The sequence below is a fragment of the Gekko japonicus genome, unplaced genomic scaffold (genome assembly GCF_001447785.1).
Source record: "Gekko japonicus isolate JY-2015 unplaced genomic scaffold, Gekko_japonicus_V1.1 scaffold63, whole genome shotgun sequence".
NCBI lineage: Eukaryota > Metazoa > Chordata > Lepidosauria > Squamata > Gekkonidae > Gekko > Gekko japonicus.
The window spans coordinates 2,157,199-2,181,750 of record NW_015168654.1 but is presented as its reverse complement, the minus strand read 5'-3'; the positions used below and the strand labels follow the sequence as shown (position 1 = coordinate 2,181,750).

At 49.7% G+C, this 24,552-nt stretch overlaps 3 protein-coding genes across 3 annotated transcripts in view; 1 reads left to right on the top strand and 2 right to left on the bottom strand.

Moving 5' to 3' along the window:
- NRBP1 (nuclear receptor binding protein 1) overlaps window positions 1-5,407 on the bottom strand; it is a 29,301-nt gene extending 23,894 nt beyond the window's left edge. Inside the window, exons 1-2 of the mRNA XM_015415136.1 lie at window positions 5,299-5,407; window positions 4,596-4,810 (exon numbers count right to left, since the gene is read on the bottom strand). Of these exons, the coding sequence (XP_015270622.1) occupies window positions 4,596-4,790 (195 nt within the window). The 5' untranslated portion in view covers window positions 4,791-4,810; window positions 5,299-5,407. The remainder of the gene's footprint in view (window positions 1-4,595; window positions 4,811-5,298) is intronic.
- A 2,832-nt stretch (window positions 5,408-8,239) lies between these two features.
- PPM1G (protein phosphatase, Mg2+/Mn2+ dependent 1G) lies at window positions 8,240-19,108 on the top strand. Its single transcript, XM_015415155.1, has 10 exons — window positions 8,240-8,472; window positions 9,451-9,520; window positions 11,115-11,200; window positions 12,565-12,700; window positions 13,238-13,686; window positions 14,000-14,173; window positions 14,418-14,652; window positions 15,577-15,706; window positions 16,557-16,659; window positions 18,413-19,108. The coding sequence occupies exons 1-10, from the start codon at window positions 8,353-8,355 to the stop codon at window positions 18,608-18,610; spliced, it is 1,701 nt and encodes a 566-aa protein (XP_015270641.1). The 5' UTR covers window positions 8,240-8,352; the 3' UTR covers window positions 18,611-19,108.
- A 2,249-nt stretch (window positions 19,109-21,357) lies between these two features.
- The window catches only part of LOC107113795 (E3 ubiquitin-protein ligase RNF19B-like), an 18,114-nt gene continuing 14,919 nt past the window's right edge, over window positions 21,358-24,552 (bottom strand). The window contains exons 8-9 of the mRNA XM_015415166.1: window positions 22,100-22,301; window positions 21,358-21,749 (exon numbers count right to left, since the gene is read on the bottom strand). Coding sequence (XP_015270652.1) covers window positions 21,596-21,749; window positions 22,100-22,301 — 356 coding nt within the window. The 3' untranslated portion in view covers window positions 21,358-21,595. The remainder of the gene's footprint in view (window positions 21,750-22,099; window positions 22,302-24,552) is intronic.

Genomic DNA, 24,552 nt, shown 5'->3' with positions numbered 1-24,552 from the left:
AGATGCCTGGGAGATCAAACTGTCATTGAAGCTTCACCTGGACTCAAGAGGCAGACATCAGAGAAAGGCTTCACATCAGGTGCACGCCAAGAATAGAGGAGGCCATTAGCAGGAACAAACTTTTTGGAACTACAAGGCTCTTTTCCTCCCCCAGGATAATCTGCCTCATAAACACATGAAGCTGCCTTGTACTGAATCAGATCCTTGGTCCATTGAAGTCATTATTGTCTATTCGGACAGGAGGCAGCTCTCTAGGGTCTCAAGCAGAAGTCTTTAACATTACCTACCACTTGATACTTTTATCTGCAGATGCCAGGGATTGAACCTAGGACCTTCTGTATGCCAAGCAGATGCTCTACCACTGAGCCATGCCCCCTCTTTCTCATACTGGTGATTTTTAAAAGGTAAAAAATTTCAAAACCACAGGCACCAGCATCCAGTGCTTAGGTGCTAGGGCAGGCAGGCAAGCAAGCAAAGAGTCTGTGCATCAAAGGTTTGATGAAACTCCAGTTAAACTGACTACAAGACCTGCTTTGCTGGATTAGACCCTAAGGCTTCATCTATGGTCCAGGAATCCTCGTCTAATAGTGGCCACTCAGATACTTCTGGTACTGAAGAGGTATGCTGTTACCGTGACTCGTAGTATATTATTTCATTTGAAATGTGGTGTTGGAGGAGAGTTTTACAGGTACTGTGGACCACTAAAAAGACAAGTAAGTGGGTTCTAGAACAAATCAAGCCTGAACTCTCCCTAAAAGCTAAAATGACTAAACTGAGGCTATCATACCTTGGTCACATTATGAAAAGATAATAATGCTATGAAAAGTTGAAAGCAGCAGGAAAAGATGAAGACCCAAAAGAAACCACAGCCCCTCAGTTCTGCAAGACCTGAGCAAGGCTGGTAATGATAAGTCATTTTGGAAGTCACTAATTCACAGGGTCACCATAAATCAGAGGAAAATTTGATGGCACTTAATACATACACAGTATATGATTGCTTCATGTTCTGTGGATCTGGCCAATCTTTTTCAAAGCCACATATACTTGTGGTCATTTGCCCATCTTATGATAGCAATCTTGTAAGTTAACTATACATTGAGTGAAAGATTTCCTTTGCGGGTCCTGTTGTTTTAAGTGGTTTTAACTGTATTGTATATTATATTTATATTGTTGGAACCCGCCCTGAGCCTGCTTACGGGGAGGGCGGGATATAAATCCAAATAAATAAATAAGTAACATTCTGATTTCACTGGATAACCAGAAAAACTACTACTGGGGAAGAAAAATACTTCATTATCTACCTTAAATTACACTACTCAGAATTTTATGAGTCTCTCTCACATTGCCCCACATGCTGTTTGCTTTTGTTTTACATGAAGAGGCCTATAACATATGAATGCTTGAAGCTGCCTTATACCAAGTAAGTCCTATCAAGGTCGGCACTATCTATTCTGACTGGCAGTGGCTCTCTAGGGTCTCAGGCAGAGTTCTTTCACATCACCTCCCACCTGATCCTTTTCATTGGAGATGCCAGGGACTGAACACGGGGCTTTCTGCATGTAAAGCAAATGCTTTGCCACAGCTCATCCCAGTTCTTTGCTTTTTGTAGACACCATGATGAAGCTTCCTCGTAAAGCTCACTCTTCTAAATAATTCAACAGCACTTTCCACCAGCTTCCCTGAGTCAGATGTTAGACTGATCTATTACATTTTTATCCCACTCTGTTCCTCTATGGAGCTTGGGGCAGCATACAGTGGTCTCTTCTTTATTTTACCCTCAAAACAATCCCATGAGGCAGATTTGGCTGAGAGAGAGTAACTGACCCCAGGTCACATACAGAAAGCTTTAAGGTTGATTAGGAATTTGATCTCCCTGGTACTAGTCCCACACTAACAATTACAGCAAAATGGCTTTTGATCTAAGTTCCCAGATCTAGTCACAGTTCACAATCCCTCTTCTTCCCACCTGTCTGAAGTTCACAGCTCCACTACTTATTGCTTTTTGGCAAGTCTCCACTTCTCCTCCTGCTGCCTAGTCACTCAGTCCTATTTCATGCAGCATTCCAACAGAATGACATATTAGGTGATGTGGCCACCTTAGTTTCATCAGGAACACATTCCCAAATAGCACGGTCTCTTCTCTTGATGCAATGCCACTTCCTCTAGTAGTTAAACTACAATGAGTCACATTGACAATTACAAGACTTTTATGTAGATCTGAACCCAAAATACACAAACATCATTTAACATCCACGTGAACAACCCCTAAAATGGGAGGGAAGAACATTATGGCTTAGAGAACAGCTCTGAGATGCAGCAATTTAAAGGTGCAGCATCAAGAGTCTGTATGAAAAACCAGCAAAGCAAAAAAAACCCAACAGACTTGGCACAGCAAGGAAGCGTCAGAAAATCTATTTTGGGATAAGAAGGAAAACAGTGAGGGCTAGAGCAAGCACATCAAATAAAACCCAAGCAGCCAAGACACTGGCTCTCCCTGAAGATTCTTCACAAGAAGCATATTGTTACTCGACCCAAGAAATGGGAGGGGGAGACAGACTAAGCAAAACAAAAACAAGATCCCAGCGAAGCCATTCAAGTCTGTAGTCTCTGGTTGAATGACCTCCTCTGTATTTGCTTTGAGATTTCTGTCATGAACCACATTCCCAGGTTCTGTACTCCATAAGCTCAGTTTTTGCACCTCACCTCACACACACTGGGCAATAAGCGGATAAAAAGCAATGTCTTACATACTATGTCTAAGACATTCCATGCAGTGGACAAACTAAAAAAAAACAACAGGGATAATTAAGGTAAAGACTGACATAACACACATGAAGTATTCTCAGCAATCTAAAATACTGGTTCCTAACTTTCCCACAGGTCGGTTGGGAGGCCAGGAGAAAGACTAGGGTCAGCAGAGAAGCTCAATGGCTAGTTTCGGCATGCCTCGGTATAATGTGCGAAATGGCTGTAACACAGTTTGTTGTGGATAAGGAAAGCAGTGTGACATTGTGTTGCAAGTACAAAAAAACTACATTAAATTTAGAAGCAGATCACAAAAACTACACTAAAATTTAGAACCAACTGAAAACAAATTATTAGTACCACACTGAAATTAAATATTACATAAAAACCCCACGCAAAACCACCACTTGAGGACTCATGTAATGGTCTTTTTCAAAACGCAAACAAAAATAAGGATACTATAGGATTTACAAGAATTCTTTGGTTTAAGAGTAAAGGCACATAAAAAATAACTCCTGTACAAAAAACACACACAAGAACTGCAAATAAAAGCACCTGCCTTCACTTCTGTACCAGGTAAGCAGGAGGCACATTCTTACAACTTAGCCTCTGAGTACCCACACCTTTCCCAGTTTTTCAAGTCCAATCCTCTTCTGCAAGTTGAGAGAAGTTCAAAACAGCAGAGAGCTGCACAGAAACCCCAGTTTCAAAATAACGTATAGAATTCTCCCATGGCTGTAAAATTTCCAGAAATATTTATTCTAGTGCTGTCTTCTTTAACTGGATTGCCCACTCCATTCCTAGGGAAACTAAATTAAGAGCAATGCAAACAGCTGGAAGTCAATCAGCCATCCTGAGTGCTCATTATGAGGAATAATTTTAAATTTCAATATTTGTGTGGAGGTGGTAAAAAACAAAGGACAAGTCTACAACTTGCTAAGAGGTTGGACTAGAGAATAGGCCAAAACTGTAAAATTTCTCTGTAGAGCCTTCATCAATTCAATCAGAAAAAGACGCAAGAAGCAAACAACCAGCCCCTGAAATGATGTGAATTCAAAAGCACCAATGACCAAGTCAAACAGCAGTCTGCACAGCATGTGCAGGACCTCAAGGTTGGTTCTGCTATTCCTCCAATAAGTACTGAATAGACAAGGAAGCATAAGTACCCAGACACTACCAAGCAAGTGTGAGATACTGGAAAAGTTCAACCAAGGATTCCCTCTGCCAAGAACATGAAGAAGGATTGTCTCTTGCTGCTTCAACTCCAGGGTTGGCTTGAGGGCTAGTATTCCTGTAAGCGCATGTCCTCTACAGAGATGCATCAAGGCTCAGCAACTCCAATTTCCCTCAGGCCAACTCTCCCCTATTTATTTAAGCCTCTAACACACAGAGACAGGATCTAAGCACCCACTCGGACAAATGCATCACACAACAGAGGCTTCATTCGCCAACTGCTGTATGCACAAAACAGGAAGAACCCTTTGCCTAGAGGCCATTGCCTGGCACATATCTTGATTTCTCATCCTCATTCATCTACATGACTGATAGTGCAAAGTGAAGCACTACAAACCTTAAGAGCATTTCTTTAGTTAGGTATCATATGGATCATCGCCACTGTTGGCAATGAAACTCAGAAGTACTACAGAGCTTCATGGAAGAGTTTCAAGTGATTTTAACAAAGAATCGAGAGAACATGCTTCGATCTCGCAGGTTTTGGGAAGGACCCAATGTCAAGATCATGATTACCAGCACTATGAAAACAGAGTAGCAGGAGAAACAACGCTGGTCCTCTTTGTCAGTGCTCTCCTCACTACCACTTCCCTCTCAGGTCCACCATCCCCACCACAAACCTCTTCCCGCCTCTTCTGCCACCTTCCACAGGGCGACTCTTCCAGGATCTCTGATTCGTCCTCACTCTCTTCCTCTTCCTCCTCTTGGGGGGCAGAAGCAGCCATGGGCGGTGACAAAGAGGCCAGGCCAGGCCCCGAGTCCGGCTTCGTGTCAGAGCCGCTACTGGGCACCTGCTTGGCTTCTCCTTCAGACATCTTGGGAAAGGCTCGCAAACCTACAGGGAGAAAGTCAGGGGCATGCCGGGTGACTGTGCTGCGGGGCACTGATGGGGACTCTCTGGCCAAGGAAGACAAAAGGGGGGAGCGAGCCCTTCTCGACCAGAAAAGGAGAGGGGGACTTAAGAGTACTTGCCCCGCACGAGGCACAGGGGGAAGGAGGGGCCTGTTACCATGGCAATTTCTCGACACCCCCCCCCCGGGGCTGCGTCACGAGCAGCTGTCCTCCTTAAGCCAGCCCCCCTGCGGAGAAGAAGGGAAGGCCTGACCGCCAACGCCCACCCCGCACTCATCCACTTCCAGAGGGCGTGGCCTCCTTGGGTAGGGGGTCAGCCAGAGTCACCCTCCCTCTGCTCACGGCCAGCGCCATGGAAACGCGGGAGGGGGCGGGGCAGGGACCCCACGAACTTCCCCCCCCCCCGAGGCCACGCGCGGCCTACCCAGCTACCATCCCCCAGGCTGACGGGAAAGGGTCAAGGAGACTTACCGGGCACAGGCCCGTCTCCGCCGACGAGAGCCCGAAGGCAAGTGGCAGCCTCCAAGCCGCGCAGCCTAACCCGCTGCGGACGGCGGCGACTGGACGGCAAGGGGGTGGGGCTCCGCGTAAACCAATGAGAGCGCGCCTTGGGCGCCGGGACTAGCTTCAGATTGGACAGAGGGCTCGAGGAAACCAGCCCTGTCGCTAATACCTGTCAGTCTGTCGAGTTACCGAGCGAAAGGGAGAAGTGCGCGTGCGCAGACCATGGCAAAGGCTATGCCTGTAACCGACGGGGCTGCGCTTGCGCTGGGTAGGTCCGGGTGGAGCTGCGTGTTGGTCCCCGGATGGGAGATTTGCGTGATGTAGCCGGGTTAGTGGATCTTGGCTCGTGCCGTGATGGTTTTCAAACGAGAGCCGCCTTATTCCTGGTGCTCTTCGTTTGAATAAAGTTCCCGCCCTCAGGGAGCTTCCAACACGAGAAAATAATGGACTTGCGCCTGCGTAAGCCTGATAAGCATTATCGATGGAGGGTGGGTAGAAAGGAAAAAGCACCGCTCTCAGCTAGTGCCCGCTTGAGCGCCGACTGGAGGGCAAAATCACTCCGGCCACTGTCAGAGCTTTGCTGAGCTCCCTGTTGCGTTGAGCGAAGATGGAAAAGTTCTGAAAGTTAAATATTTCCGGGGGGGGGGGGCTGTCGCCGCTACCTCCCCCAGTCTGCCCTGCTGAGGCCAGACCTTGTAGCACCAGAGGTTGAAGCCTGCTCGACGCAGGTTATCTGTCGGGAGTGACCATAGTCAGGCAAAACACAATGGAATCAGACGCCCTGACACTGATCATCATTTCCAGAACACATGGTGGTTTCCTTCGCAGAAGGGAAAATTAAACTTTACTGCCTGCTGTACTGTATTTATTTATGTGCTGACAAAGGCTGGCTTTTTCTGTGGGATCACATTTACCAAAATAGAGGTAATTTTGTTGCAGTAATGGGATCGAATGCATGTGTGCAGTCCTCTGTTATGCCTCCCATATCCCCAAATATCATGCCGCAAATAAATTTGTGAAGTACATTGAAATATATGGAAGTTCTGGCAAGGTTACTAAACTGTAGTGTGCACCTGATCTGAGACAACACAAGAATGCATCTTTTCCCCCAGTTCAGGAGGAAAAGCTGGAGGAGACCCATTTCTGCTGTGCTGATCTTTTCCATGAGGAAGCAGGCTCAGCAAACTGCATCTGGAAGAGAAAAAAATAATCACAGGACTACATTTAATGCTTGGTTCCACTCCTGGTGAACACACTGCCAATTAAGTGAGGTGGGAACTCCTAGCACTTCTCTAGAAATTACACACAAATAACTATGTTGGTCTGTTAGATAAATCCAATACATAATACCTTCCTTATGACCAACTAACAAGTCGCAATCTTTTGAGCGCAGCAAAACATGCTTGATGCTAAGCCAAAACAAAAGAGGGCGAGGAAAAACGTGGATGGATTTGTTATTCAGAGGAAGGCAATGGCAAACCACCTCTGCTCCTCTTTTGCCTTGAATGCCATATGGTTGGGGCTGCTATCAGTTACGGCCTGCTAACACATTCTTCTTAGTAAAAGGCATTCTGGTATAATGTTGCGATTCCTACAATCTAGACCTAGGTACATTTATTCAGAAGAAAGTCCAACTAAAGCACTGCGCAGAGATTTCCAGACTTGATCTAAAGGAAGCTTACGAACGAGGACAGAAATAATATATTTGTTTCTCAAATGTAGAGTCCAGTGGCACCTTTAAGACCAACAAAGCTTTATTCAACAAATGAGCTTTCCTGAGCACACATACTTTTTCAAATACATTTCATGTGCATGAAAGCTCATACATTGACTAAACTTTGTCGTCTTAAAAGTGCCACTGGACTCTAAATGTGTTCTACTGCTTTAGACCAACACGGCTGACCACCAGGGTCTATATTTGTTTCTCGTACATCATAAAGGTAAAGGTTTCCCTTGCTCAAAAGCCAGTCGAATCCGAATATAGGGGGTGGTGCTCATCTCCGTTTCCAAGCCGAAGAGCCAGCGCTGTCCAAAGACGTTTCCGTAGTCATGTGGCCGGCATGACTAAACTCTGAGGCCATGGAACGCTGTTACCTTCACACTGAAGCAGTACCTATTTATCTACTTGCAATTTCTTGCTTTCGAACTGCTAGGTTGGCAGGACATCATAGGTCATTACTATTTCAGCACCTCCTCTATAACTAGGCCGAGTAGCGGGAACAATGTCTCTGGGAACTGGTAGAGTTCCCTGCCCACGCTGAATTCCCTCCCCTCCCCAGAAGCCGGCAGGCAGTTTACATTCGCCTTGAGGCCACTTCGAGGCCTTCCACCGTTGCCTGGCAACCAACGTCAAGCTGGCTCGCGCGCAAGCCCGCCACTCCCTCGCTGAGGCTCTATGGTTCGTCATGCCTAATCCTCTCACCGCTTCCTGGCCTTTTTGCAACTATCCATTTCCGGTCATCCTTTCTAGGACTAGACTCAGGTGGGTAGCCGTGTTGGTCTGAAGCAGCAGAACCAAGTTTGAGGGCACTGGCACCTTTAAGACCAACAAAGTTTAGTTCTGGGTATAAGCTTTCTGGTTATCTTTTCGTTGCTGAGTTTATTTAGAGGCTTGTCTCATCTCCCCCTTTAGAATCGCCACTTCTGAAGAGGTGTGCGTGCACATGAAAGCTTATACCTTGAATAAAACTCTGTTGGTCTTAAAGGTGCCGCGGGACTCACACTTTTTCCTAGGACTAGGTAATCGCTCAGCCGCCTACAGGCCACATGTGTCTCCATGGACAGGATCTTTGTTTCCTAGTTCTAGCTATTCCTTTTCCGCCTGCGGCTCGCTAGCCTCGGCTTCCGGTCCCCCTCATTCCTCCCGGCGGGGACTCTATGGTGCTTGGTTCCGGTTCCGTCTCCCGGTCTCCCTCCTTCTCTCGCTCGGTCCGCTTTTGCCGCCGCCGTGCGCTCCTTTCCTCCCTCCCTCCTTTCCCCTCGTCCCGCTTGGCGGGGCCTGGTCCTTCCGTTCGGCCGGCCATGGGTGCCTATCTTTCGCAGCCCAGGACAACCAAAAGCTCGGGGAACGGTGGCGGGTCGGGGCCGCGCCCGCTGTACTTCGGCTACAGCGCCATGCAAGGCTGGCGGGTCTCCATGGAGGTGAGGAGAGGAAAGGAAGGGCCGGGGGAGGGGGCGTGGCCGGCCAGCGCCAAGCGGGAGCTTCGTGGGTGAAGGCTCCACCTGGCTGTCCCCGCTCCAGATCTTTCTCCCATCACTCATCCCAGAGTGTTCTTGAGACTGGGATCCCTCCTCTTACGGCTCGCATCTTCTGCTTTTCACCATCTCCTTGCCAGTTTGCTTAACCTTCGCGAGTAGTGTTGCCAGCTCCGAGCTGACAAATACTTGGAGATTTGGGGGGGCGGGGTTTGGGGAGGGGACGGACTTCAATGGGGTGTAATGGCACAGAGTCCACCTTCCAAAGTGGCCATTTTCTCCAGTGGAACTGATCTCTGTCACCTGGAGATTAGTTGTAATCCTGTGAGATCTCCAGCCACCACCTGGAGGTTAGCAACCTTGTTCAAAAGCCTGGCCCACTTCCACTGTTGTAGTTGGTGCCCAACTTCCTGTCCCCAGTCTGGCTAGTGATGGTTTCCTTCGATTTTGCAGGCACCTAGAAGAAGCTTAGGCAGTAGTCGTGGCCCTAGAATCCCAAGGGCTTTGTTCCATGAGAGGTGGAGAGTGGTGGCTAGGGGAACCTTCACATTCAGAGGCACTAAACCTCTGAATCCCAGAGCCAGGAGGCAACATCAGGGGAAGGCCTCAGCCTCTATGCCCTGTTGTTGGCCCTCCAGAGGAACTGGACGGCCACTGCGTAAGACAGGATGCTGGACTAGATGGACCATTGGTCTGATCCAGCAGGGTTCTTCTTATTTCTTAGGCCTTATTTTCTTGTTACTGCCTATTCTGTTCAAAAGGTCTCTGGTGGCTTTTAAAGCATTCTTGTTTGGAAAGCTGCTCCCACATGTATGAACAGTTGTTCCCTGATTGCTTTTTTAGGATCTTCCTCTGTTGCCATACTGCTAGCAGCTTGCAAATACACCCCCCCCCCCATTTGCTGATTTTTGCTTTCTCTTTCAGGATGCACACAATTGCATTCCTGACCTGGACAGCGAGACAGCAATGTTCTCTGTATACGACGGTCATGGAGGTAAAAGATCCTGTGGAATGTTACTTTCTTGGTACAAAGAGCCGTTAGACATATACAGCAGCATCTTGGGGGCCAAAAGTAGGGGATGTACATAAACATATCTGAGGCTAAGGCAGAGGGAGGCCCTTGGTCCTTGTAGCCAGATCTCTCTCCCCTGCTCGGCAGCGGCTCTTCTGGACTTCAGGCAGAAAAAGGCCTTTCCCCAGTGTCAGCTGCTTGAGATCTTTTAACTAGAAATGTTGGACATTGAACCTGGAACCATCTGCATTTAATTCTGCTGTTAAGTCCGGCAGGAATGGGGGGGGGGCTGGTGAGCATGTAGTGGCAGTAGGAGGGAAGAGTACAGCATTTTGGGGGGCAACAGTGGGAGGGCTTCTGGAGTTCTGGCTCCGCTGGTGTTCCTCCTGATGGCATCTGGGTTTCAGCTACTGTGTGACATCGAGTGTTGGACTGGATGGGTCATTGGCCTGATCCAACATGGCTTCTCTTATGTTCTTATTTTCCCATTCAAAGTGAGGTCATCTTGTATTGGGCTAAATCTTGCACTGCTGTGTTCTTGTGCTGTGTTTCGTTTTTCCATCCCACCCCTTGTAGAGGGAAGGTTAGGTTCAGTAGCCACAGATGCTGGTGCCATATCCACTGGCTTTTATTTATTTACTGAATTTATATTCCCCCTTTCTCTCTAATAAGGACCCAAAGCAGGTTACATCATTCACCTCATCTCCATTTTAACAATCCGTAGGTTAGGCTGAGAGTATGTGATAGAGGTTTATCAAATTATGCATGGAGTGGAGAGAGCTGGCAAAGAGAAATTTTTCTCTCTCTCCCAAAATACTAGAACGCAAGGGCATCCAATGAAGCTGATGGGCAGTAGTTTCAGGATGGACAAAAGGAAATACTATTTTACACAGAGAGTGAATAAAATGTGGAATTTGCTGCTAGAGGATGTGATGGCCACAGGCATAGACAGATTTATAAGGGAATTCGATTCATGGAGGATGTTTATCAGTGGCTACTAGCCATGGCGACTAAGGGGAACCTCCACATTGGCACGAAGCCTCTGAATCCCAGAGATAGAAGGCAACATCAGGGGAAGGCCTTGGCCTCTCTGCCCTGTTGTTGGCCCTCCAGAGGAACTGGTTGAAGAGGAACTGTGTGAGGCAGGATGCTGGATTAGATGGACCATTCATCTGATCCAGCAGGGCTCTTATGTTCTTATGACTGTCCCAAGGCCACCCAGCCAAGCTTCTATGGCAGAGTGGGGATTGAACCTGGATTTCCTAGATCCCTGTCTGCCGCTTTAACCACTGCACCACTCTGGCTCTCATTTTTGTCGGGCTTGGCCATTTTTCATTAGTCTGGGCAGCCTGTCTGGTTATCTCCTGTTAACTGGGTACACAATGTGATTCTTTGTGCACTCTACTGAAGAAGTAGACCCATTAGCTGTACGTAGGCCCATTAGAAGTAGAACCATTAGCTGCCTTTCCTTCATCTAGATGAGGCGTTTCCCTTCCTCTGTGGGATTAATTGCTCATCTGGCAGTGTGTTGGGGTTAGGGCAAGCAGGCTTCTAACTGCTGTTTCCTGAAATCCAGGAGAAGAGGTTGCTCTATACTGTGCCAAGTACCTCCCTGAGATCATCAAGGACCAGAAAGCATACAAGGAAGGCAAGTTACAGAAGGTAAGGCTGAAGAGCTTGTCCAACAGTATCCTCCCAAGGGCCATCTGGTCAGTCTGCTTCCAGCAGCTTTTCCTTACCATTATCTGGATATTATGGCCAAACAAGCCAGGCAGTGAATTCTTCCAGCCTTGCACAGTGAGACTGTTATTTTTATAAGTCCTAGACCTCTCCCATCTGTTTGTGCCTCGGAATTAAGATTATCCTCCTGACTGTCCCATCAGTTAAAGACAGCCTTTTCAAATGGTACCCCATGATCATGGAACAACCTCCCCAGGGAGGTGTATCTGGCTCCCTTTGCTTTCAGTCTGTGAGGCAGTCGGAGATGGTTACATTTAGGACCACATCTGATAATTTGCTAGCAATTCTAAACTGCAGTTTTAAATTATTCTTTATGGATTTTGTCTATATTGTAAGATGCTTTGAACTTCGTATAGAAGAAAGGCAGCTAATACATGTTTTAAATAAATAGATAAAATTAACCTGGCCAGAGTTTGGGGGGTGGGAGCAGTTGTTGAGCTTTACGCCAGATTCTGAGCCACAAAATAGCTTGGAGGATCTTTAAGCTCCTGTATCACCCATCACGCCTTGTTTCTAAATTGCAACCACCTTCTTCACTTCAAAGGGACAGTTTTCAAGCTGGTTCCAGCCATAACACTTTTCACGTAGAAACTAAATAGAATGGGGCTAGTTGAGTTGCAAAACTTGATATTTTTTAATGGCCGTGAATCCTTCTGGTCCTTGTTTTGGTTTGTTGTTCCTAATGCCTTAATCTTGCACATAGGGGCTTTTTCACTTATGCCATTGTCTGTGTGACGTTAGCACAGTTCATGTTTTTGCCTACTGGTTTTGGGTGGCAAAAGTGAGCCACCGTCAGCCATTGAGAATGATGAGGTAGGCAGACTGACAATAGTTGAATAAATAAATTAAAGCAAACCTGTTCCCTGAGCTGGGAGTCGTATAAGTCAAGCATAGTGCACAATCCCCTTGAGGCATTTCTGCACTATCAGTCAAAATAGTGCTGTGAGGGTACCTGCAACACCAGGAACAAGACTCCCAAGAAAATATGAGAACTGCTCGGTAGGATCAGAGTAGTAAAGCTCTCAGTCTAGCACTCTGTCTTCAACGCTGGCTAGAAACCTGCTTGAATACCCCCACCCATTCCCCCTGGACTGCACAGTCTGTTCTTTAACGCTGAGTCCGTAAATGGTCTCTAATGGTGTAGAGACACATAGAAGTCAGTTGTGCTGCTTTGGCAGGCTCAAAGGAGTCACGCCTGTAATTGCACTCGTCGGTGGTTCTGTGTTGCCCCTCATGGAATTGCTGTCCCTTACGTGCAAGACTCTCTCCACTGTGCTGCCCCCTAGGCCCTCGAGGATGCCTTTTTGGCCATCGATGCCAAGCTGACAACCGAGGAGGTAGTCAAGGAGCTGTCGCAGATGGCAGGGCGGCCCCAACACGATGGAGAGGAGAAGGAGGAGAAGGTGGCTGATGAAGATGATGGTGAGCAAAGCTGCAGCTTGCTGCCCAGGAGTGGGCAGCCTGAGAGTGAAGCAAAGATATCTCTGTAGTATCACTTGGGGCAGGGGAGTCTTTTGCGCAGGATCAGAAAGTGGGGTGCAACTCTATCCCCTGGGATTCAGAGCATGCCAGTGAAGTGGCCCACATTCTCTCATGCGCAAGTAAAACCAGAGCTGTGTCTTTATAATGCTGACTACACTTGACCACCCCACCCCATGCTCAGTATTTCCAACTGCAAGAGGCTGTGCCTCTAGTAGACAATACAGGGCTAGTTGGACCTAGCAGAAGGCAGCTCATGGAATGTGGGTGCCTGCAAGTTCTCCCCAGCTCCTGTTCTTCATTGTTTAGGAAAGGCCATCTGTCTGGTTTGGGGAGGAGGAGGGGAACGGACAGCGTGTTGTTCACATGCTGTATAGAGTATGGGGTGCATTCGTTCAGTAAATTTGAGTCAGGGGGAAAAAGCTGAGAAGCTTGCCGTGATATTGATGATCGACCCCCCCTCCCCCAAAATCCATTCAGTGGACAACGAGGAGGCAGCCTTGCTGCACGAGGAGGCCACAATGGCCATTGAGGAGTTGCTCACTCGCTACGGCCAGAACTGTGTCAAGGGCAAGCTGGGGCATCCAGGTGGCGAGCAGGGCCCGGAGGATACACGGGATGAGCCCAGCGTGAATGGCGAGGCGGGTACGGAGGAGCTCTCAAAGCCTCGCCAGGAGGAGGAGAAGAACGGCAAGCTGTGCCTTGAGTCCACCACCACCAGCACCTCCCCTGGGCCAGACGCAGCCGGCGGAGGGGATGCCAGCGCTCCCCCGAGAAAGGCAGCGGAGGGAACAGCCCCTGCAGCGGGGGAGGCGGAGCCTTCCTGCTCCTCTGTGAGCAAGAGCCAGCGAACCACCATGTCCAAATTCTTCGAGGACAGCGAGGAGGAAGAGGAGGAGGAAGAGGAGGAGGAGGAAGATGACAGCGAGGTAACCTCTGGCTTCAGCTGGTCAAGGGAAGGGATCTCTGTCTTCCATAGATGAGTTGGGAAAGGGAGCTTTGGTAGTCCGGCCGCTTTGCGGACAAGTGGGTGGTTCTAGTTGGCTTGCCAAAACAGCCATCTCACTACCTCCAGGGCTTTCTGTTGCCCTCCACTTGGCCTGGCTGTTTTCTAGGCTGGAGGAGACCCGATTGGCCTTGTGAGAAAGCCCTCCCCATCTCACTCAGGACCTGCCATTGTTTCCGGCCAGTCTGATTGTTTTTGGGGGTGGGGGGGGACTGGGGTGTTCTTGTCTCTGCTAGGAATGCAGTGAGGATGAAGATGGCTACAGCAGCGAGGAAGGACACATTGAGGAGGATGAAGATGGCTACAGCAGCGAGGAAGGAGACATTGAGGAGGACGAGGATGACACAGAAGAAGCGGAAGAGGATGAAGATGAGGACATGATGCTTGCAGGCATGGAGGGAAAGGAGAAGGTCAGTCCTGGAGCTGGGGGGGTGGGGGATTCTGTCCTAGTTGCCGAGAGAAGCTACGATCTCAGCCGAGGCAGCTCTGCCTGGCTGGCTCAAGGTGAAGTGCGGCTTGGCAAACAGGGCAGATGGGAGCACAGGGCGGGGGTTGGGACAGCTGTCTGCTCGTGGCCCTGCCCTCGGAAGCATCCTTTCCGCCAGCCTCCCCTCTGGTATGCGGGAAGCATCTAATGTTCTTCTTGGTCTCCAGCCCGGCTCAGAAAGTGGCACAACAGCGGTGGTCGCCCTCATCCGGGGCAAACAGCTCATCGTGGCCAACGCCGGGGACTCTCGCTGCGTGGTGTCGGAAGCCGGCAAGGCGGTTGACATGTCCTACGACCACAAGCCCGAAGACGAGGTTGAGCTGGCCAGAATAAAGAACGCCGGTGGGAAAGTGACCATGGACGGCCGGGTCAACGGCGGCCTCAACCTCTCCCGGGCCATCGGTGAGTGTGCTGAGGCTCCAGGGCTGCAGTAGCCTGCACTCCCGTCTCTAACCGTGGCCTTCGTTTCTCTCATGCAGCCCTCCAGCTGCCAGCCAGCCAGCCAGTCATCCTTCCATCCATCCTGTCCTGACCTGGGACTGTGCAAGGGGCAGCACGTTAGTGGGGCGAGAAGATGCGGTGTCAAGGGGGAACTGGGGGTGGGGTGGGAGGGAAGGCCTTTCCGAGCAGACTGAAGTTTATTGAGGCCAGAACTCTGTTTCCAGCTGCGGTTAGTGAAGCTGAAAGCACAGGTGGTCTGATCCAGACTGACTTTCCACTCACGGGTGGCACTTCCATTCGCGGAACAGAAGTGTCTTGCTACAGCCCACTGTCCTCCCTGAACTGCTGCTCTTTGGGGGGATAGCGGACCCTCAGGAATGGCAAGAGGGGGCATATTTGGGGTCTGCAATAGGATGAAAAACCGGTGGAACGATGACCAACCCGTCCGTTAATGGGAAATTTAGTCTGGATCCGGCCCAGAAGCAGGCCATGAAGGACACAGCCTTCCCTTGCTGTGTGTCCACTCCCCCGCCCAGCAGCTGGCATTCAAAGGAACAAGTTGGCCTTGTGAGAAAGCCCTCCCCCTCTCACTCAGGACTCCATGTGATCATTATTGCTAAAACTGAGATTGTCACACACCCCTTTTGAAGCATGTAAGCCGGTGGCCACTACGACAGTGAATTTCTGCTGTTCTGTTTGGTGTTTGGTTGTGCCATATGGAAATGCTCGACAATATATCTGATGCGTCAGGTTCATTAGGGGTGAGGCAGGGGTGCCTTGATGCTGTGTCTGTCTTCATCTGTGTGGCGCAGCCCGCCCCCAGAGAAGTGCTTTCAAGGGCAGGGAGCCCCTCCGACGCATCTCTCCCATGCTTCCCTCTTACAGGAGATCACTTCTACAAACGCAATAAAAACCTGCCTCCAGAGGAGCAGATGATCTCAGCGCTGCCAGACATCAAGGTGCTGACAATCAACGATGACCACGATTTTATGGTCATTGCCTGCGATGGCATCTGGTAGGTGGGGGCTGGGCAGCTGCAGAAGCTCCAAGGCTGGGTTGGGAAGGGCGATGGCTCAGTGATTAGAGCATCTGCTTGACAGGCGGAAGGTCCAGTTTCAATCCCCAGGTGGTAGTTGATGAGAAAGGCCTCTGTGTGCGACCCACTGCCCATCTGAGTACACAGTACTGACCTTGATGGACCAAGGGTGTGATTCAGTATAAGAAGGGCTTTTTTTGTGTAGAAAAAGCCCAGCAGGAACTCATTAGCATAACAGGCCACACTCAACAGCAGGAAGTCATTAGCATATTAGGCCACACCCCCATGCCTTCCCTTGGCTTGCCGGCCCTTGGCTAGGCCGGGGAAGACATGGGGAGGCTTTTAAATGCCTCCCCAATCCTTCCAGGGGCCCCCCTGGCCCGCCCGCCTCGGAGTCACCGGGGGTGGTCGCTCTCCAGGCCTCGGAGTCACCGGGGGTGGTCGCTCTCCAGGCCTTCGCGCAGAGGTTTTGGCTGTAGTGGGCGTGGCCAACTCTGAAGCCAGCCGGAACTCCGTTCCTGTGTGTTCCTGCCCAAAAATAGCCCTGAGTATAAGGCAGTTTCATGTTTATTTGTATAACAGTGGGCCTTCCTGCTTGCATTTCCCATCTCACCCCTGTCCCCAAACTGACTAAGGGTGTTCCTACGGCAGACTAAGCCGTCACCAGCTGGCTCCTGAGGCTAGGGAGTCGACAGTACTGTCCCCTCAGGAAAGCTGAGGCCGCAGCGCTTGAGGGGTGGGGGGATGTAAGAGTAGCACGGCAGCACCCCCCTACTTTTGATAACTCCCCCCTACTTTTGATAACTCCCCCCTTTCTTCTCCCACCCAGGAATGTCATGAGCAGCCAGGAGGTGGTGGATTTCGTCCAGTCCAAGATCACTGAGAAAGATGAGAATGACAAGCTAAGGCCCCTTTCGTCCATAGTAGAAGAAGTGAGTCTTCAAAGGGTGGGGTCTGGGAGAGGCATGACTGAGAGCTGAAGTGAGGCATCCGCCTGCAAGGATTTGTCCAAGTGGCTTCTCTGAGGGCATTTCCAATTCCTGAAATGTTTGAATGGATGGCTGATGTTGTTCTGTTGCAGCAAAAAAAAAAAAAAGTCCCCATGAGCTATTAAGAGTCCCAAGCGCACTGCGGGAGAACCCAGAGCCTGTCTTGTGAGCCAGAGCCCATTTTCTCAAATGCACATTGTGTCACCTTCAGTGGAAAGTGTGTGGGGCAGTGTTCCCTCTAAGCTGAGTTCGTGTGAGCTAGCTCATAGTTTTTTAGCCTCCGGCTCACACATTTTTATCTCAGCTCAGGAAGGAGGGCTCCAGAGCAAACTAATTGATGCAGGAGCCAAATCGCTCGCTCACACCTTTAATGTCAGCAGCCCACAAAGTAGAATTTTTGCTCACAAGACTCCACAGCTTAGAGGGAACATTGGTGTGGGGTGTGTGTGTGCTACATCGTGGTGGCTGTGACATTCTCAAGAGATGGACAGAGGTGGTTTGCCTTTGCCTGCGCCTGCCTCTGCATTGTGAGCCTGAACTCTCCTGGGTGGTCTCCCATCCAAAGCCTAGGCAGGGCTGGCCCTGCTTAGCGGCCAAGGTCTGACGAGACCAGGCTAGCCTGGGCCATCCAGGTTTGGGTTTGTGCTACACTTCCATGCAAATGAAAACAAGATCCAATCAGAAGCATAAAGATGTGGACCGGGTGGCCGATGCCTATTTGAAAGGGATCCTTTATGCTTTTAACTGGATCTTGTTGTCATCTGCATGATAATTGTACCACACCAGTGTTTTGAACAGTTTGCCCTCCCTTCGTAATGCCCTCCGTCCCCTGCGGACTTCGGTAGAAGCACGTCATACATCTGGCGCAGTGGACTCTGACCTTCTTCCCAGTTATAATTGCTGCTCTCTGCAGTGGTTTCGGCAGGCTGCTGTTGAAAATTGGTGCGTTCAATGATCAATATTGGCAGGGTCTGACTAGGATTGTAGGGGGCCGTCTTGAGACTGCAGGATGCTTGCTGTCTCTGTTGCTAGAGCTGGGAGTCCTACAATCCGTACTGGGGGTAGCCACTCCAGAGGCGTTACAGTCCACCAGTCACAAGGCCTGATATTGAACTTCTGTGCCTAAAGAGGACTCTATACCCTCAATGTCAACTCACCAGGTTAAGCCTGTGAAGCTTACTCCGGGCTTCCTGACAAACTATTGTTACATTTGTGCATTCACATCTGGTTGAGCACAGGTACACATTTGGGTACCTTAGCGGAGACTAGGGTTGCCAGGTCTCCGGTGGGGGGGGGGACCCCGCTCAATGGGTCCATTCCCCGCCGGCCCGATTTGGACCGCCAGGGGGAACCCCACCCCCAAAGTGCTGGGAGCACGGAGACGTGCCCGGCGTGATGACGTCACCCGGAGGTGTCATCATCGCATCGGGCACGTTGCAGGGGGACACTCTAGCATTCGAGGGAAAACTCTATGGTTTTCCCTTGAATGATAGTGGCCCTGCTCCCAATGAGCCCGACGCGATGATGTCACTTCCGGATGACGTTGCACCAAAGAATTCCGCTGCAGCCAAGGTAGGACTTGGCAACCCTAGCAGAGACCGCTCTGCCATGCAGGCTCCTTCTGGAAGGGAGTCCACAGACTGCTCAACGACGGTCAGTAACGATGAGACTCATCCTCTGCTGCTTCTGCCCCCAGCTCCTGGACCGCTGCTTGGCTCCTGATACATCCGGTGATGGAACAGGCTGTGACAACATGACCTGCATCATCATCTCATTCAAGCCCCGCCCTGGCCAGGCCCTCCCTGCCGAGGGTGGCAAACGGAAACTTGAGGACAACACAGCCGCGGCTGCCCCCACGGAAGAGAGCTGCAGCAAGAAGGCCAAGCAGGACTAGCAGCGAAGTTGGGCTGGGAATTGCCCAAGCTCTCACTGGACTCTTGTTTTTCTAAGCAATGCTGAACTCTCGATGCCCGATTTAGGCCTTTTTTTTAGCCTTAGGGAGGCCCAGTTCGTCTGTGTCATTGCGGGGGGGGTGGGGGGGAGTTGAGAATTTGGGGTTCATGTTGGTCCCGCTGTTCTTTGAAACCATTCCAAAGAATGAATGGCGGGGAGGGGCAGGGCCGGTCAGGGCCCAGAAGCCTCCCCTCCACCTACCTTGCCCTGCAGCGTCTCCGTGTGGTTGTTGCCATTCCCGTGCCTGTGATGTCTTCTGTCGGCAGGAAGCAGTTGTTCCATTGTGGAGGTTTCTGATCTGCACCCCTCCCTCTCCATTTAAAGCCCTCCTGGTTTTCTTTGTGGGACTGGCTGCCCCTCCCCCCCAAAAAAATGGAAATTGGCCACCAAGCCTCATTCTGTGTTGTTCACTTTCAGTGAAATTTTTTTCAAACTAAAAGACCAAAAACTGAGCTGTGCCTCTGTGCTTTTTGTACGGGAAAGGGACCTTTCACGAAACTGCCTGCATGTCTTACGGGCAGAGGGGTGGGGGTGGCATCCAGAAAGGCATGCAGAATGGGAGGTATACGAACATGAAAGGAAGGTGACCCTCCCTCAAATGTCATACACAGTTTTTAAAAATCACTGTACATACTTGTATGCAAATTTAAGATGTCCCCCCTCTTTTCCTTGATGGTCCACGGGGGGTGGGGGGGGATTAGGCATACAGTACAAGAGTAGGGGAGGATCTTGGAGTATCTTTGTTCCCTGAATTTTGTAGTGGTCCACCTCCAGCAATTGTTAGGTACCCTACAGGTTATCCCAAATGTGATGGGAGCATCAGGGAGCTCATTTTCCAGTGTCTGATCATCCAGATTCTTACCTCTGAGGGTGGAAGATCATATTTTTTGGCTGTGGCTGAAAGCTACAGATAAGACTCTTGTGTCACCACAGTTTGTGGGAGGGGATTTTGTAAGGTAAACCCTAAGTACTTGACTCTTTCTTTTGGAAGGAAATTGCTTCACTCGTGATCAGCATGGTTGCCCCTTCCTAGCTCTGTGATATTATTTTTAATGTGACCAGAACCGTAGACAGTATTTCAGATGCTGCTGCACCTTATATCTATGCAGCAGAGGGCATTAGGGAGTTGCTGATTTTACTGCTGCTCACTGAATCAGTGTTTTCAGTGAGTTAGCCACCAAGGTCCCTATCATTTCTTGGCCCCAACCTGAATTATTTCACACTTGAATCTCATTGGCCACTTTGCTGCTTGTTTACTCAGGCTGCAGAGCGCATTGTAGTGCCATTTTGCAGCTTGTTTGGGTTTTCAGTATCCTCAGTATCATCCTCAGTAATGTTGGTGCCAGCATTAACCTGAGTTTCCTCAATGCAAACCCCTGTGCCTCTGCGGATCAGCTATCACTGACTGCCCCTCCAGAGGGCTGCTGAGCTTTAATAGAGGTAAAAAGCTGAGCTTTGGAGTTGCCTAAGGAGTCCTGCCCTGTTCATTTTGCAACAAGGAGTCCAAACTTTGTTATGCTCTGTATCAGAAAGGTTTGGAAAGCAGCCGCTTGCTAACTTTTTGAACTGTGCTGAAACTCAGTGTTAGGGTCAGGGGGATTCCCTGCCCTCTCCCAATATCCCTGCATTTCATGCTGGCTTTTGGAACACAGCCACATTAATGATGGTCTGAAAAAGTCCTTGTCCTTCTCCAAACTCTTAAAGGATTAAAAAAAAAATCCTGCCTGAGTGTGGACCCCTGCTTACCCCACCTCCAGGTCATGAGTAAACTAAATAGTGCCATTCTGGGGAACTCACAGCTTGCGTAGCCTGTTCACAACTTACTTCCATTGTGACAAACTCCTTTTATTCCTGTGTGTTTGTTTTTACTTAACATACACCCCTTTGTTTCCCTTGACTACCTCTTTCCTCCCTGTTTCTCACCAAGGGCTGGGTCAGAGCTAGCAGTCAAGCCATTTCATAGCAAGTGGGCAATCTGAGTGGTCAGACGGTGTTCAGGAGGTGTGGGTGTGGGTAGGGTCTGTCCATCACACTGTTAGCACACCTTTCCCCCTTAGAAACTCCCCTTCTCTGTTCCATGTTCTCAACCTCCCTATTAGGCTTCTGTGGTCCTTGTGTAGCAGGCCAAGCAGTACACCATTCTGGTTCTCAGAGTCATTGTCCTTGTAACACTAGGAAGAACATGGGGCCTCTGCAGGGGTGGTGCGGAGAGATGCTCCAAGCAGGGCAGTTCACTGCCATGTCAAAGAGAGATAGACACCTGGGTCTTTGCTAGGCTTCAGATCCTTAGCATTTACAGAGCGACTCTTAAAAGGACCTGTTCTCTTACCCTATAACTCCTGGCCATGTCAAATGTGACTCTGTTGCAGGAGCTGTGCCTTATTTGCACCAACCAGCCTCTTTCCTTACCTTCTCCTGATGTCTCATCTCTCCCTCCAAGGGCCAAATATAGGAAGTGACCCTTACATCACTGAAACATTCTACCCCCATCCTGTCTACACCTCTCCCAGATTCCAGGAAACCTTGCTACACTAGGTATTTTTAAGAGAAGATGTCAGGGTCTGAAGCCAAGACCTTTTGCAGGTGAAGCAGGTTCTCTAGCATGGAGCTCCCAAGGCTTGGAGGCGTAGTGTTATCCTCCTCTGAGCAAGGTCACTTCCCCATTCTTGGTAGGTAAAGCATGGGAGTGGACACCAGAAAACGGCAACGGAGGGTCGGCAGGGCTCTTCTGTGGGTTGCAGGTTTATTGCCTCAAAGCACCAAGTTCCGAGCTGCAGTTGAAGGCTGGGAAGGAGCTAGAGATGCAAGGCATTGTGAGGAGGAGGAGTTGGAGGAGCGAGGGGAGACAGATCCAGCATGGGCTGCAGACCAGCAACAGGTGATTCCCAGGTCCTTGGCATCTTGTGTGGCTCCGTGTGAAGCTGCTTTATTCTGTTACTGCTCCTGCCAAGCTGCAGCCGTCGCTGGTGCAGGCAAGAGAGTCCATGGAGAAGCTGTGGCCTGAGGCTGCGCTGCAGAGGCTGCGCTCCGAGGAAGCCTGGGGCTCCACTTCCACCTCCACCTCGAAGTTCAGCCCATCCCTGAGAAGGATAGAGAACAAGAGTGGCTGGCGAGCCCGCCTGCAGCCGCCACGGGGTGCTTGGAATCCTACTTCAGAATCGGTAGGTGGCCTTCTGCCTTAGGTAGTAGGACCCCACTGGCTTGTGGAGTGGAGGAGAAGGTGGCCCTTGAGCCCCTGAGTGAACCCAAGACCTCTCCTCCCATCGAGCCTGCTTTGAAATCAGGGGGTACCTTCAGAGCCACCAAGTTCTACCCATGCAACAGTGGAGGACTATAGCCAGATGCTGTGCAACATATCCCCTTCTTGTTTCCTGCAACCTCTGGCCAGGTTTTGCCTGGGCCCTCCCCTGCCCCTCCCCAGCACACTGACCTGTAAGACGTTTCCTGGCCTTCGCTCAGCATGCTGCCAGCCAGGGCTACGGTGCTGGCGGACTGGCTGTGTTGCTGCTTTCGTGGCGGCTCCTCATGTTGGCTATGACCAGCGCTACGTAATGAGGCAGCCGCCATCGCAGCAGGCAGACCCCCAACTTCAGCAGCCCTTGGAGTAGGCAGCACAGACAGCAGCTCATTCACTGGAACAGGCAGAGAGAGAAGAAAGGGCATTTATGCAACAGTAGAGTAGTTATGAGCCTGCTTGCGGGGAGGGCGGGATGCTAGTCTAATAAAATAAAATAAGCATCGGGGAGGGCATCTGCTTGGCACGCAGAAGGTCCCAGGTTCAGTCCCTGCTGGGATCTTCAGCTGAAAGGATTAGGGAAGTAGGTGCTGTGAAAGACCACAACTTGAGACCTTGGAGAGCTGCCACCAGTCGGAGTAGACAACATTGGCCAAGGCAGACCAATGTTCTGACTCAGTGGAAGGCAGCTTCATGTTTCTCCTTGGATGAAGCAATCTGCTTTATCAGGAGAGGGTTGTTTGGTTGGTTAGGGGAGTATTCAAAGCCGATTAAGGTTTTTTGCTCAAAAATTTTTAGGGGGGGGGAAACCACCGCTGAACATATATCTATTCAGTGGGCAAAGACGTTCCCCTGTGGGAAAAATGGCAGTAAGGTGCTTTTGAGAAGAACATCCTGAGGGGGAAAAGGAGAAGAGTTGGTTTTCATAACACCCCCCCTGCTTTTCTCCACACTAAGGAGTCTCAAGGTGGCTTATCTTCCTCTCCCCACAACAGGCACCTTGTGAGGTAGGCGGGGCTGAGAGAGCTCTGAGAGAACTGTGACTGACTCAAGGTCAACCAGCGGGCTTCAGGCGGAGGAGTACGGAATCAAACCCGGTTCTCCAGATTAAAGTCCTCCACTCTAGGGCACAAGAATGCTGGGATCATGTTTCAGTCGATATAACACCCAGAAACAGCTTTTGCCTGTGTAACCATAGTTAGAAAAATATTATATGTGGGGACAATGAAAAAGAAATAGTAGGAACATTAACAGTGTGTTTGTTCACATGGAAGGGAAGCAGAAAAGAAGGAAAATGGGAAATACTGGGGTGGATAAAAAGAAGAAGGGTCCCCTCTAACCACCCAAAAATGTTATGGGGGGGGGGTCATGAGAGCTGCATAGAGAAAAGCCATGTGGGGACAGGAACTGTAGTGAGAAGGGGAATTGAGTAAGATAGGCTGAAACATTGGTTGGATCTACCCCACTAGCTGGGGGGTGGGATGGTGAAACAACTTGAAAAATGCAGTGAGAAGCCAGAAGAGAGACTGAAGAAAAACAATTTCATGTTGTGAGGGGTTTCTAGACAATTCCAAAGAACAGACTGATTACTGTAAGTACAAGAACTGCTGATAGGTCTAACTAGGTCAGGGTTTCCAGGCTAGAATCGAGTTTTCTGTATGTCTTCAAATTCTGCTCACCAATCGACCAACAGATTCATTTTTTTGTCATTGCACAGGAGCAAAAGGGGCTCTTATCCATAGGGTTGTCTCCCTGTAGAGCAGTCTTATGGACATGATTGCAAAGAGAATTGTCTAAAGGTGACATCATAATCAGTAAGACACTACACGACTGCTTTCAATTCCATGTGAGTGTTATTCTTGTGTTAGCACTCTATGCCTGCATGCAGTACTAACGCTACAAGAATAACACATACAGGGCTGGGTCCTATTACTCTATTTCACTGTTGATGGCAGAAAAGGCATAGGGCTGGATCCAGCAATCTGCCAACGGAAAGCTGTAACAGCTGTGGATCTTTCTCAAATTGTCTCCTCCCCATCGCCAGCAGTCCCTTCCCATCCTAGAAACTTGATTTGTACTACCCACAGTGGGAGCCTTCAATGGGAACAAGGTAAGGGACAAAACTCTCCCTTTTTGCCTCTTCCATCAGCACAGAAGAGGGAAATTCTGTCCCCTTTTCCCTCACCACTCCTGCATTCTGAAGCAAGGCTGTTTGTCTGTATGGATCCCATGAACCTGGGAATCAAGTGTCCCAGGTAAGAAAGGACTGCAGTGAGGAGGAACCTGCAGACCACTGGATCCAACCCATGTCTCCTTGTGCTGACAGAGAACTCCACTATTAGCAGAACAGAACCACAGAATCTAAACCTTTGTAAACATCACAGCTACAGAACTGAACCCACCTGCGTGGCCAGACATTTTCTAACCTTGTGTTAGTGTAGTGGACTCCCTGTTAGCAAAACTGTTAAGACTGGACTACCCATTATTCTATTGCTCATTTACATTTTGCATGCTCCGACTTGTTCCATTCCACATATGAAACTTCAAGGTACCTTAGAAAACCAATTCATCTTATATCAAGCTGACAAAACATTGGAAAGTCCAACAGAGGATGACTTTCTTCAGAGCTGAAAAGGCCTGCAATAGGT

What these genes read in the sequence shown, in the direction of transcription:
- PPM1G (XM_015415155.1), top strand. Translation starts at nt 8,353, where the DNA reads ATGGGTGCCTATCTTTCGCAGCCCAGGACAACCAAAAGCTCGGGGAAC. An exon ending in GGTGGCTGATGAAGATGATG is followed by an intron (nt 12,701 to 13,237) that starts GTGAGCAAAGCT and finishes AAATCCATTCAG; the next exon opens with TGGACAACGAGGAGGCAGCC. An exon ending in TTTCGTCCATAGTAGAAGAA is followed by an intron (nt 16,660 to 18,412) that starts GTGAGTCTTCAA and finishes TTCTGCCCCCAG; the next exon opens with CTCCTGGACCGCTGCTTGGC.